We start from the raw sequence: 14,300 nt of genomic DNA, 5'->3' as shown, positions 1-14,300 counted from the left end.
GGCATCAACACCTAACCAAGCCCTATTGATCCAAATATTTTACAAATTCAAGATAATAATAGTAAGAAATTTTAGAAGAACTAAATACCAAATTTACACCTCCTTAATTATAGTGATGATCTAAAATGGAATTTTGAATTATTCCCCTGAGATTGTCTTTCCCTCAATTTCTAGTTGGTGACAATGCAACAATTTTAATTTTTCAACAAATCATTGTTGGATTTTTTTTTCTAATTTGATTGAGTTTTTACATTTTTGTAGAAACTATGGAAGAAATGAAAAAGAAAAAATGCTTTTATATTTAGTGTTTAAAAATTAAAATGATAATACCAACTTTATTAAAGGCCCTTACACCCTTAATTGTTAAGTAATTATAACATGATAAATCAATTTTGTTAGAGACTAATTAGTAATTATTGAAAATTCGGCGCTCAGAATGTAAACTTAAACATAAATGACTAGTTTTGTAATTACCCTTTAAACTTTTGGTACGTAAAGGTGTGTATTATTTTGTTTCAACCGACTAAACCCTTAAGGAAAGATATATTTAAAAATAATAATTGGATTATCAATTAATTTCATTCGATTAGTAAATTAATTGATTTACTTAAATTAATCAAATTTTATATTTAAATGTTATAGTTTTCCATTTGGTACGAGTCTCAAGGGCCCAATTTCAAGTTCATGAACATAATGGGCTTAGTTTCTCTCAAAGTTGAATTGCGAGATCCAAATTTAATTAGCTGAAGTCAAAATTCAACTTATTCGTTTAAGATTTTATCACGAAAAAATTTTGAGAAGAAAAGTTGAAGATCCAAAACAATGAACTTTGGAGTTCAATATGGAGCAAGGATGAATTGGAAGGGACCAATTTTGTTTATGGACTTAAAACCTCAATTCATGATAACAATCTCATATGGAAGATGTTAACAAGTTTAGGCGTTACACTTCAATGACCCCAATTAAGCCCACACGCCTAGCCATATTATAATCAGTTGACTTGCGGTGCATTTTTGGAAAAGATCTAGGCATTTCTGAGTCAACATGTCCTCGTATCGATCAAAGACTTGTCTCTTAGCTTTGCACTTCACTATGAATCACTCGATTTTGAGTTCGGGAACTCAAGTTATGGTGGTTTTAATGAAGACCGAACGGGTAAAATATCTGAACAGGATTATTATGGAAATTACAAGTTTTGGCCTTTTAATTCAAGTTTAGATCATATTAGGTTCGAGTTTTAGGCTTATTTTTTATTATATATGAACTCAATATTGTATTTATTAAGTTTATTTATTTATTCCGAATTTTGGATAAATTTTAAGTATTTTAAGTTATTTAGGATTTTTATGTTAATAAAAAAGTTTAGTTTAAAACTATTTGTTGTTTAGATTAACTAGAGTTTCAATTAGAGTTGTCCATGTGATGGGCTCGAGCCGGGCTCTAACAAAATTTTGAGGCCCGATTGTTAGGCTCGGGTCCAACCCGAAAAATAAGCCTAAATTTTTGCACAAGCTCGGCCCAAATAAAAATACTAAAACTCGAGCCCGACCCGACCGTATTAATTTTTTTAATTTTATTTTTTATGTAAAAAATTTAAAAAACATAATATATCAAATACACTAAAAATATTAAAATAAAATTTTCCAAACAAATTGAAAAAAAATTTTAAAAATTCTTTATACTTAAATAACATTAAGATAAGTGCAACTTAACAAACAAATGCCTCTAAAGAAAATTAACAATAAAACAAGTTTTGTATAATATCCAAACATTAACAACAAAATAGTCGCAACATAATAGTGAAATGGTAGCAAAATAGTGGGAAAAAGTGGGAAAGCAAAAACAATAGGGTTTTTTTTTGAAAATTTGGGTCGGGTCAAGTCGGGCCCAAGCCAAAAAACCTTACCCGAGGCCTATATAAAGACATATTCATTGTACACAATTCAATTAATTCATTCATTGTTCACTTTAAGTTAATAAAATTCTTTTTAAAATTTCTCTTAAAGTTTTCTTTTAGAAGAGTTTAACAATCTTTTCAAATCGTGAGGATCATTTTCAAGATTTTTCCTAATTTTTAGCTATTTTTGGGCCTATTGGCTCTCTCATTTTCACTCAATCCGTTGGCTCGTTTTCAATTCTTTTTGCATATTATAATTCAATTTCATATATCACTTCACATATCATTTAAGCAATTCATTGTTTATAACCCTATTAACCAACATAGACCCAAAACAGATACGTGAATTAGTTTCCCTACATCTCAATCTGATATCGTAGTGCATCATCAAATAAACCGAAGGAAAGGTACTGGCACACATAGTGTGTAACAACCCGTTTTTGAGTCAAATCGGAACAGTGGTTTCGGGACCACAAGTCCAAAGTAAAAATATTTATTTTATTAATATTTTAAGGTCTATAGCATGATAGAATAATTGTGTGAAAATTATTGATTGAGTGCTCAATTTGGCTAAAAGGACTAAATTGCAATAGGTGCAAAACTTGAGTTCCCTTAGCTAAAGGTGTTTAATTGCTATGAATTTTTAAATTGGAGGTCCTTAGATGGTAATTAGACCATTATGCTTATGATGCACAAAAAAGGACATGATTAGGTGAGATTTTAACGTTTTACATTAAGTGTAATTTGGTAAATAAAGACAAATTAACCTAATAAAAGATGTCTATCTTCTTCAATTTAGTCCCCTCTAGCCGAAATTTTGGAGGAATCCATAGCTAAGGTTTTTTTCCAAGCTTTCAAGCTCGATTGTAAGTCCGTTCTTGTCCCGTTTTTAATTATTTTTATATTTTTGAGATCGTAGTAACTTGATCTAGCTATTTCAAGGACTAATTTGAAAGAAAGTTAAAGTCTAAAATCTTACCCATGTTTAATATTTTGTATTTTGATGTTTATGGTAGAAAATGCATGTTTGTTGTTCGTTAAACAACATTCATAAAGTGATTTTTGGTAAAAACGTCAAATAGGGACTTATTTGTAAAAAGTTATAAAATGTGTGGAAAATATGAATAAATGAAAAATTTGGGCTGTTATGAGTAAGGGTAAATTTCGGCTAGGCTTGGGTTGTGATGAAATTGAAAAAAATTCATTTTACGAGCCTAAGGACTAAATCGTAAAATGTTGAAATGTTAAGGGAAAAAATGTAATTTTGTCCATAATGTGATTTTTGAACTGAATTGAATAGCTTGATTATCAAAATAAGTTAAATATGGTATTATAAATCAAGAAAAATGAAGTTCGGGTGTAGATCGGGGGAAAAATAAAATAATTGACGAATAGATCCTTTTCATCGTTTTTGTAATCAAGGTAAGCTCGTATGTTAATAAGCTTTATTATAATTGTATTTTGAATGCTTTAATATTGCATAAATTGTATGAACAGCTCTACGGATACGTTTGATAATGTTTTGGCAAGCGAGAAATCCCAATTGAACCTTAAGAATAGATTAGGATACAAGTGACATATCACTAGGGTATTATGTTATGTGATCCGGGTGCTGGTCCTGAATGTCCTATCGGTGGCTGAGTATACCGGCATATGTTGCAATTATTTGACAGCTTGTGTAAGCAACACCGTGTAGCTACGTCTTGACTGACAGCTTGTGTGAGCAGGCCCGTTGATGGCTCGAGAGCGAGCATATATGTGTTATGAGATAGAGGTAGCAATGGCTACATATGTGACACTATGTGTTCAAGGTTTCCCGAGTGTCCGATATTATTATTCCGAGTGGTTCATTAGGTAGGTCAAAGATGAGAATAGGTATGAAACCATTACGAGATGGTACAGGTATGTGCATAAAGCTTATTATTATCAAATTTGCGAAATGATGAATTCAAGGTAAGTTTGTGATCGAATGAAATATGGTTATGAGATTATGGTAAATTACATCGTCTTATATTATATTACTTGAATGTTAAATGTATGGTAAGATTTGCTTGTTTCTTTCATACAAGCTTACTAAGCTATATAGCTTACTCCGTTGTACGTTCCATGTTTTATAGTGTTAGCAAGCTAGCTTGGATTGGAGATTGTCAGAGATCGCATCACACTATCAAACTGTCATTTTGGGTATCGATGATCTTAAACATTTTGAGCGTATGGCATGTATAGGGACTTGGTCATTTTGTTATATGTGTCATCATGATTTTGGCCAAATATATTGGCTTGTAATAGTCAAAGGCTTGATTTGGTATTTGGCCATGTAATTTGGCTCATTTTGGTTAAATTGATTGTAAGCTTATATATATACATATATATGTGCATGTATGTGCCAATGCCCCTTGGTGATGTGGTTTATGTTGGTTGTGGCTTAATGACTTGTTGTGAAATGGATGAGTTTGGTTCATTAGTATGCTAGAGTATTTTGATAAGTTAATGCAAATTGAAAATAGACTTAGTGGTGTTATTGAATGTGAAATTGGTATGTTTGATTTGGCATAATGAGATGTCATGAGCATGATAGATGATGGTATTGCATTGACATGTGTTGACCATGATTGTGGATGTTTTGCTTGCTTAAGTATACCATGATTTATACCTTTGAATTTTTGTATGTGTATGGGTTAATGAGGGTGGCAAATGGCTTGGTAAATAGCCTTTATTTTGTCCACACAGGCGTGTGTCTAGGTCGTGTGTGACACGGCCTGTCCCATAGGCATGTGTTTTAACCGTGTGTCCCTTGCACCTTAATTTTGAGAAACAGAATGCTCAGAATTGAGCACATGGGCGTGTGTCTCAACCGTGTGAGGGACACGGCCTCAAGCACGGGCGTGTGTCCTGACTGTGTAAAGTCTGCAACTATTTTATGAAAATTAATTAACCACATGGCCTAGCACATGGGTGTGTGACTCGGCCGTGTGACTTCAATTTGTTCATGGCTTGCAAGTCAGAGAGTTACACGGGTTAAGGACATGGGCTTGTGTGACCACACGGCCTGACCACATGGGCGTGTCCAGAACCACACGGGCGTGTGATCCCTATACATGACAAAAAAAGTTTCTAGGTTTCGTAAAAATTTCTTAGGTTCTCGATTTAGTTCCAAACCATTTTTAATACATGTTTTAGGCCTCGTAGGCTCATATTAGAGACTTTATGATTAAATACAAATTATTTTAATTTGGATGAAAGTTTATGACTCGAATTGTATGATCACTTTCGATGCAAGTCCAGTAATGCCTCGTACCCTGTTCCAGCGTTGAATACGGGTAAGGGGTGTTACATAGTGGATCATCAAGCAAGCTCGAGCAATTATACTGACAAATGAGGTGCATCATCAGATGAATCGAAGCAATTATACTGGCACATGTAGTGCATCGTCGGATAACTCAAGCAAATATACTAACACGTAAGTGAACCATCAGATATACCAAAGTAAATATATTGGCATGTAAGTGCATCATCAGATATACTGAAGTACAAACCTGTACAGTTAATAGAGTAACCAATTTCCAATTTCATCACACTGTTCAATTCATATCCCATCATTCTCAATTCTACACCAATTCATCATTTCATCATATAGTATAACATAATTCAACTCAATTTCATACCAGTTCCTTATATTAGTTATGTCACACAAATTTCTATTCTATTCAATTTAGTCCCTATCTCGATGTTCATTTCAACTCAATAACCATTAACAACTCACATCAACATTACATAATGCAGAATGTCATGAATAAGCAATAATTAGATCGATCTCGGGTAATACAGATAAAAACTTAAACTCCAAGCTATTCGTTGTCGACTTTCGATTTTCCTTTCCCTCTTGAGGATTTTGTGTCAAATTTAGCTAAATAAAATCATAAAAAAATATTATCAAATTTCATTCAAATCAGAATCAATCACAAAATCAAGTTTATTTCAAAATTTATTTAATTTAGTCACTAAATCAAAGACAAACATAACTTCCAATTTAAAGCTTTGGATTAAAATTTGATTTCAGAATTACTCATTAGGGACCTCCTAGTTCTTATTCCTACTGAAATTTGATATCAATTTTATATTTTATTCAATTTGGTCCCTAATGTACAAAACTAACAATTAAGCTTTACAATTTAGTCTTTTTTCTTAAACTAAGATTAATTTCTATCAATTTAACACCAAATTATTCAAGAAATCAACAATGACAACTTTATAAAACTTTAATAATTTTACAAATTGGTACATGGTCTAGCTAAATTAAGCTCCCATGACCTCAAATCTATAAAAATTACAAGAAAATGACTTAATTGCATATACCAATTTAATGGTCGAATGGTTTCTTCTTTCTTTTACTCTTTGGTTTTCACAGTTTTGAAGAAGAATATGATAGTATCTTCTCTTTCCTTCCATTAAATTTACTATCTATACATGATTAACTTATTGATTAAACTTAATTAACTAAATTTTAACTAAATAAGTCTTAAATTATTTAAGATAATTGGCATTTTGGCCTTTTGGATAATTGTAATTTAAGTCCCCAAGTCATTTTCTAATTAAAAATGTATAACGATTAGACTTTATAATTTAATCTTTGGGCCTTAATTAACACAATTGCGGATAAATTAACTATTCCAATTTCAATTCATCTAAATATTAACTCTGTAAATATCCTTATTTAATATTTATGGATTTGATTTACGACATCGAGGTCCCGTAATTGCAATTTTTGACACCATTAGCTTTTGGGTCGTTACATTTATATATATGATTTGGACTAAATATTATAAAAAAAAGGGACAAAATTATGGTAGAATATAAGTGTAAAGATTAAATCTTAGTTTTAAGCATGGTAGAGGGATACAAAAGTGCTATTTGACCATTTTCCTATGAAAGAAAAAAGAAAAAAAAAGAAAGTCTTAAACACGTGTCAAGGTAAATGATCTTCTTTTATAAAGATTAAATCTTAATTTTTAGGCATAGTAGAAGGATGAAAGTGATATTTGACCATTTTCCTGTAATTATAATGCCTAGACACGTCTGAAGGTAGGCTACAGATAGTTATAATGATTTCATTGATCCTAATGTTATTTACCAATCCTTGTACCTTCTCATGCCCAACTAATAGATTTGGTTGTCGATAGGCATAGGCTTTTGAAACAGGGAATCTTACTATCCATCACTATTTTGATGATTCCAAGTTCATGCACTTGCAACATTCATGTCACGTCCACGATTTAATCTACTTTATATATATTTTATTAGTGTATAAATTTATATATACACGAACATTTCTTTAAAAAAATTAAAAATAAATATAAATAATACAACTATTTAATTGTTAATTAAATCTCATCACATTAAAATTATATATTGTCACAATATCAAATAAAAGCTCAAATAGAGTTTTATTTTTTTATCCAAATAGTATAAAAATAATTAATTACAAAAAATATGAAAAATAGATTAATTAAAAATAGGCATTTGTTACAGTGTTTTAATGGTGCTACTTGATATATTGGCAACAGCAGACTTGATAGTAAATATTTCGTTTTGATTAGCAGCTAAAAAAAAGACTTTAAGGTGCCGCGTGATAGTATAGCTGCACCAAATTTTAAATAGGTAAATCGCTTCATAAACTCCTCTTATATATTAATTTTTTTATTCTCGTTTAACATTAAAATACAAACTGCTCCGATGTTTATTATTTGCTTATTACCTAAATAAGGTTATGAAGTAAATAATAAACAAAAATGCCCTGGATAAAAGACAATACAAACTGCCCTTTCTCTACTTTGTCCGAACATTTCTAACAAATGCTTGCAAAAACTACGCTGTCAAACAAAACATTTCTAATAGTTATTGTCTTGTCAATTTTTTTTTATCTCTGACTACCTCAATTTGCATAATTAACTTAATCACAAAAGATATCCTCATCTTCAAACTAGTTATTGAGTTGAGAGAATTTTGAGGTGAGGAGCAAGTAGCTCGACTTCACTGTGATTTCCTTGTCTACAAAACTTATCCCATTTTTTAGTGGGGCAAAGAAACTAGAGAAAGGGCAGTTTGTATTTAGGGCGATGGAGCAAGGAGATTACATGGCTTGCTTTTCGGCATCGGATCAGTTTATATTTTGGTATTAAAGGGGAATAAAAAATAATAATAAATAAGAGGGGTTTATAAGAAAATTTACCCTATTCGAAAGGTTAGTGCCGTCATGCTGTCAAGCCTTTTTTCAGTTGTCAATCAAAATAGAATATTTACATATTAGGTCCCTAAATATTTTAGGTCATTACATTTCAGTTTGATGTCGCCGATATGTCAGGCGGCAATAACAAATGCCTATTTTTGTAATTAATCTGTCTTTCATACATTTTTCGTAATTAATTATTATTTTTATATTATTTAGGTAAAAAACCTTTTTTTATATATATACGTACTAATTTGTATACTCGTCCCATACACGGGTTTAATTATGTGTATCAAATAAAAGAATATTCAATTATAAAATAATTTAATCTTTGTACTTTCTATTTTGAAAATAATATTTATAAAATAAATCTCGATTATTTGTATTTAACTCTTTCAAAATGGTACAGAAGTTTTATTATTTCAAAATATTTGATTTAGTGAAATTTAATTGGGTATTAGTACAAATCAATTTTATTAAAATATATGCCAAAGATTTACAAATTAAAATGAAAGTGTTGAAAATATCTTATTTCATATTTAAAATTTAATAAAATATTGACCAGTTAAATATTACATGAGAAAATATTTTCAAGTTTAATATTTATTTAAGGGAGTAATTAATATTAAATTTATTTAAATAGAAAATCGGTGGTATACCTCAAAATTGGTTTCCAAATATATTTATTATGAATATTGATTTTGACTTGATGATTTTAATTTGAAATATGCATTAAATTTGATGGTTTAATATGATTGTTATTATTATTGAGAATAAAATCATATTTAAATTTTGACCTAAAAAAGATCTACTTTAAATATAATTTTAAAAAATTGAAACAAAACTCAGACTTTCTATATATATACTCGTACTTTTTTTATATATATGATTTCTACTTATAATCATTTTAAATATTGTAATCGGAGGAAAAAATATGTTTAAATACACTCAAATCCACGTCATTTTGTTTGTTACAATTACAATGGAGTCAATTAAGTTAAAGCTCAATTCAACGAAAAGAACTTATATTTAATTTGCTCTTGAAATATAAATCTATACACTAACAAATACACACCAACACCTCAATAAAAACTGTTAAAAATTTTAAAGAAAATTTTCAAAAGTAATTAAATTTACTAATAAATAATTTTTAAGCAATATTGTTTTTCTGAACACAGAGGGCAAAACCTTAAGAATATCTAAAGTTCATACTCCAAACAGGCAACATATACAATCTACATGCAGTCCTTCGCTAATACATCTTGAAGACCCTTGCTGGCTACTTACATCACATTAGTCCACATCTTGTGATCGCTTGCAAGTTGGCCATGAAGTCTGCAACAAAGTTTGCCTTTCAGCTAGCTAATTCTTTGTGCAAAGTAGGGATGGATCCAGGGGGCTGGGGGGGGGGGGGCGTCGCCCCCTTGAAATTTTCAGATTTTTAAATTTTATATATAAATTATCATGTATTATAGATTTGGTGTCCACACTGTATAACATTCGCCCCCTTGGCCAAATTGTATTTCATATAATTCGCCCATTAAATCATAAGGTTATACTTTATATTAACAAAGTATTTTTTAAATTTTTAATTATATAAATTTAATAATAATAATCAAATATTAATGTATGATAGGCTTTGAAAGACTAAACTTAGAGTCCCAATATGGACTTTAAAACCAAATTTAAGAATGATGCTTATGAGTAATATTTATCCGGACGATTTTACGGAGTAAGAAAAGCTACACATGAAGATTCAATTGGAGCATTTTCAACTTAATACTCATCAAAGAACGAAGTTGCAAAAAGCTTCTATAGTTATCGAGTTGTGTTAAGTGCTAGTTAAGACCAATAAGTCAAGTATTTATCCTCTTCTTGATAGAATTATTTGTCTTGTGCTAACTCTTCTCGTGTCTATTGCAACAATCGAACAAGCATTTTCAGCCATGAAAGTTGTGAAGACAAGGCTTGGCAACAGAATGTAGGATGATTTTCTTTCAGCTTACTTGGTGGCATAGATCAAAAAAGAGATAGCTCAAGAATTTTTAACAGATTCTATCATTGATGAGTTTGATCTTATGAAAAAGAGGAGGGTGCAATTTAGGATGTCTAGTATTGAGAAATAGGACTAAGGCTAGGGGCGAAGCTAGAAAAATTTTTTAGCGGGTGAAATTAAATTTTAATTTTTAATAGTCTATATCTTTATAATTTGTAAAAGATTAAATCAAAATTTTATCATTTTTGGAGGGCAAAGTGCAGTTTTACTTTTACTAATTTAAATTTTTTAAATTTTTTAATTTTTAAAGGGCTAAATGGAAAATTTTTCATTTTAGGGGGATCGGAGCCCCTGCTAGCCCCCTAAATACGCCACTAACTAAGGTCAAGTTTTTTAATTTAATTTTTGGAATTATAATGATATTTATGAAATTTTTAGTATAGTAATTTTTTTTTGCATATTGGAAAGAAATATTTAATTTTATTTAGTGGATTTTTTTTTCTTTTAATCTTTTTACAGTTAAATAGTTCATACTTTTTTAAAAAACATTAAATTGATTTATTTGATAAGGAAAAAAATAGATTCAAGAAGAATTGACATTTTTTTACATTAAAAAAAATCGTTTGAGTCTAAAAGTTTCGCCCTCTTAGAGTAAAATATTGGATCCGACCCTAGTGCAAAGTGCATATATATATTCTTCACAAGCAAAAAATCCTTATCACCATCCAACCATTTGATAAAAATCCAAAAGTTATAATTAAATAATCACAAGTGATTCAAAAATTATATCACTTGGTTATTAATTGAGAGTTGGCAGTATCACTTGAATACTGAAAGTTATGTGTGTTTGAAGAGAAGAAAATTTGAGTCATTTAGACATTAATTGGATAACCCGAAAAAATAACCAAGCAGATAAAGAGTGCTCCAAATAAGGCCAGTATCTGCATTACAGAAAAGAAACAAGTTGTCGACAATGAAAAGATGGGATATGGGATAAGTTGGTTGTCACTGACCTGAAATAACAACTAAATGGATAGCCTGCCCTAATTTCTCCATCCATATGAAGAAATCTGATCACCTTGTCATACACCACATTCCATAACCGAGCCATTCCAAACAATTTGCATGAACTGCATAATAACAGTAACCATAAGAACAGGTAACCCAACATCACATAATGTCTCCCCCTATCACCTTACACATGAAGAGTTTTACTGATATTGGGATCTGTATAAGTTATTAGTAACCCACACGTTCAGCCTTTGTTGATAACCTTAAAAACATGTCGTGATGATTTCCACTATTAATTTTGTTTAGTTTCCATCACGTGTAAAATCAATGACTTTTGCCTATGAAAAAGATTTAGAGATAGAGATATCATGTAAAGCAAATTTAATATTAGCTAAAATAGCTGATTTTTATTACAAAAAGCCAAGCCAGCCAGCCAGCCAGCCAGAGGAAGGTACAAAAAAGACTGTACCAATTTTTTTCATAACACATTTTTATTTTTCCCATCTAACTTGATTATACAAAAAAAAGGGAAAATACACATTCCTAACCTAAATAGCACTATTAATTGGTCCTATTCTTTTCTTTTTTAGATTCCCTACATTTCCTTCCTTTTTATTCTGCTTGGCAACTTATTTTTGCTCCTTTCCTTTATCTTACATTGAAGAAATAGAAACCAAAACAATCCACTGAGGGTTGTTAATAAGTCCATTCTTGAGGTAGATTCATTTCTTGATGGTGGTGGTTTGTAGCCGGCACTGCCGCCTCCGACCGACCTTTTTGTGGCCTAGTCATAGAAGAAGCCGCTGCATTAAGTGGATAAAAAGCATTGGTATTGAACCTTGACGGAACCCCTGTTTTCTCAAAATGGAGCTTCAAGGCCTGAACTACTCTTGCAGGAATTAGAACTGTGGGGCATCCTAATCAAAACAAAATCCAAGGTACATGAGAATGGGATATCTAATGTAGGGACTGACAAATCCAAAATTTAACAGTTTAGCTACTATCAAAATATTCAAACTTTTCTTACTTGTTTAACATAGTATTCAGCATATATTAAAAAAAAAAAAAAAGATAGGATTGAAACTAGTAAGTTGAGCAAAGTCGGTTCGAATTGACTTCCCTAATAAGAAGTTAATTATGTGGTTAATTCAATTATATAAGTTAAATCTCATTAACCGAATCAAACCACTTGATTCACTCTTAATATATATTATTAATATGTGTAATATATAAGATAAAAAAAATTTAACTAAATCTTAAACCTCAAACCTACTTCTATGTTTGGAAAGGAACAAAAGAAAAAAATCAATTTAAGTGATGGAAGATTTGATTAAATCGACTAAGACCTAAGTAAGAGATAGACATCAATTTTTTTTTTAAAATTTTTTAAGATATTTATTAAAGTGAACCTAATAACTAATTCTTTGCATTATGTAAGCTTATTAAGAGATAAATACAGGCCATAAATTTTAAAACTATTCCATACTCAAGATTGAGAATCAAACTCAGAAATTATTAGATTTTTTTTAACCGAATTAATCTCCTCCAAAAAGTAGGTGACCATGGAGACTTTGGAAACACAATATGTGAGAAAAAATGCAAATCCTAAGGGATAACTGATAGTCCACTGAACACTTTAACCACCCCCAACTAATCCAACCAAACTATTTTGTCTAAATCCTAAACCCTATATTTTTTCGATATCCAGTACCTCAACGTAAATTCCAACCCAAACTAAGAACAAAGAAGGTAACTTATTTTTTTTACCTTGTTTCTTGCTTGAATTGCCAGTAGTTGTTCCACGAGGCAAGAAGACACCGGTTCCAGAAGAACCAGTTTTGGAACCGGATCCATTAAGGAAAACGGCCCTCATATCAGAACCGATTTGTTGGTTGCTTTGTTGTTGTTGGTTCAGAAAGTAACAGGGATTATTAGAGGTGGGGGCAAGTTTTTGGCCATTGTTGAACCCTCCAATAGCTATTCCTTTGCTTTGACAATGCTTAGTTTTTGGCTTTTGTTCCCTTTGCTTCATTGCTTGCTCTTGTTTCAGCTTGTAAAACTGTAATATTCATTACAAGTAAAATCACTTCAATTTTCTTTTAAGTCCAAAAAGAAGAAAGAAAAGAGAAATCATTCATTCTTACTTGGATAGCTCTTATTTGATCATCAATAAGGGCTTGTTTTGATTGAAATCCATGGCAATATCTTGCTGTCTCTTCATGTATTTTCATATTTTCAAATTTCCCAACCATAGTTGAACCAGAGGACTGAAATGAGAAAAATTAAAAATAAAAAGATAAGGTTTTTTTAAAAAATTTTATAAAGAATACCCAGAAGAAATAATCGAATCTTCGTTAAATACCTTTTCATGTTTATCTTCATCTTGAAGCATGTACTGAGCCATCTGGCGAGTGAACTCACCGATAAAACAGTCTTCTTCTTCTTCTTCTTCTTCTTCTTCTTCACTATTACTGCTCTCCGTCGAGCTTGAACTCAACTGATCCGACCCAATTGGTGAACTCAACTCGGAGCCAAACTCGGATGAGCCAAATAAGTAAGCCCTGCCTTTGTTGTTGTTGGTATTGTTGTTTTCCATTGAAAGACCATGAAAGTTATCAGAAGGAATCAATAACTCACAGTTGTGCAGGTCAACAGCCATCATAAATGAAAATTTACAGAGCTCTGGGCTTTGAAAAATGGAACCCAAAATTTTAAATATAAAAAAAAATTCTGTTGAAGGGGTTTGATGAGGTTGCTATTGGAGTTGCTGGGTGGACAAGATACAATTATTGCCTGAAACACAGACACAAAAAAAGAACATTAAATAAATAGACAAAGAAAGAGATTCCTATGGGACTTCTTAACTGATGTTATAAGGAATCATATTATAGAATCGGCCAAACAGGGTTTTCTCTAATAAAAAAACAAGGACAAGTTGAGTAAAGAATAAGGATGAGTTTGCATAGTCTTCTTTTTTTGTCTAATTATGCTTTCAATCACTATATTCTTTTCACTTTTCAAATTTTGTTGCATGAATTTAATCTATCTACTTTTCTGTACATGTTTCCTGTGAGAGTTCTTCGAAAAGATAAAAAAAACTTACCACAAAGTATATTCTATTCTCATGAGTAAGGATCGAAACCCAAATCACATAATTAAAGAATAAGATA

At 30.8% G+C, this 14,300-nt stretch overlaps 1 protein-coding gene across 1 annotated transcript; it reads right to left on the bottom strand.

The window, feature by feature from the left end:
* Positions 1-11,496: 11,496 nt before the first annotated feature.
* Positions 11,497-14,043, bottom strand: LOC107886025 (uncharacterized). Its single transcript, XM_016809811.2, has 4 exons — positions 13,493-14,043; positions 13,275-13,397; positions 12,898-13,189; positions 11,497-12,047 (listed from the first exon to the last, which is right to left on the bottom strand). Exons 1-4 carry the CDS (start codon positions 13,790-13,792, stop codon positions 11,827-11,829), a joined length of 936 nt encoding a protein of 311 aa, XP_016665300.1. The 5' UTR covers positions 13,793-14,043; the 3' UTR covers positions 11,497-11,826.
* Between the last annotated feature and the right edge of the window lie 257 nt (positions 14,044-14,300).

This window comes from Gossypium hirsutum, chromosome A03 (assembly GCF_007990345.1).
Source record: "Gossypium hirsutum isolate 1008001.06 chromosome A03, Gossypium_hirsutum_v2.1, whole genome shotgun sequence".
NCBI classification, from domain to species: Eukaryota; Viridiplantae; Streptophyta; class Magnoliopsida; order Malvales; family Malvaceae; genus Gossypium; species Gossypium hirsutum.
This window is presented reverse-complemented; position numbering and strand designations above follow the sequence as displayed.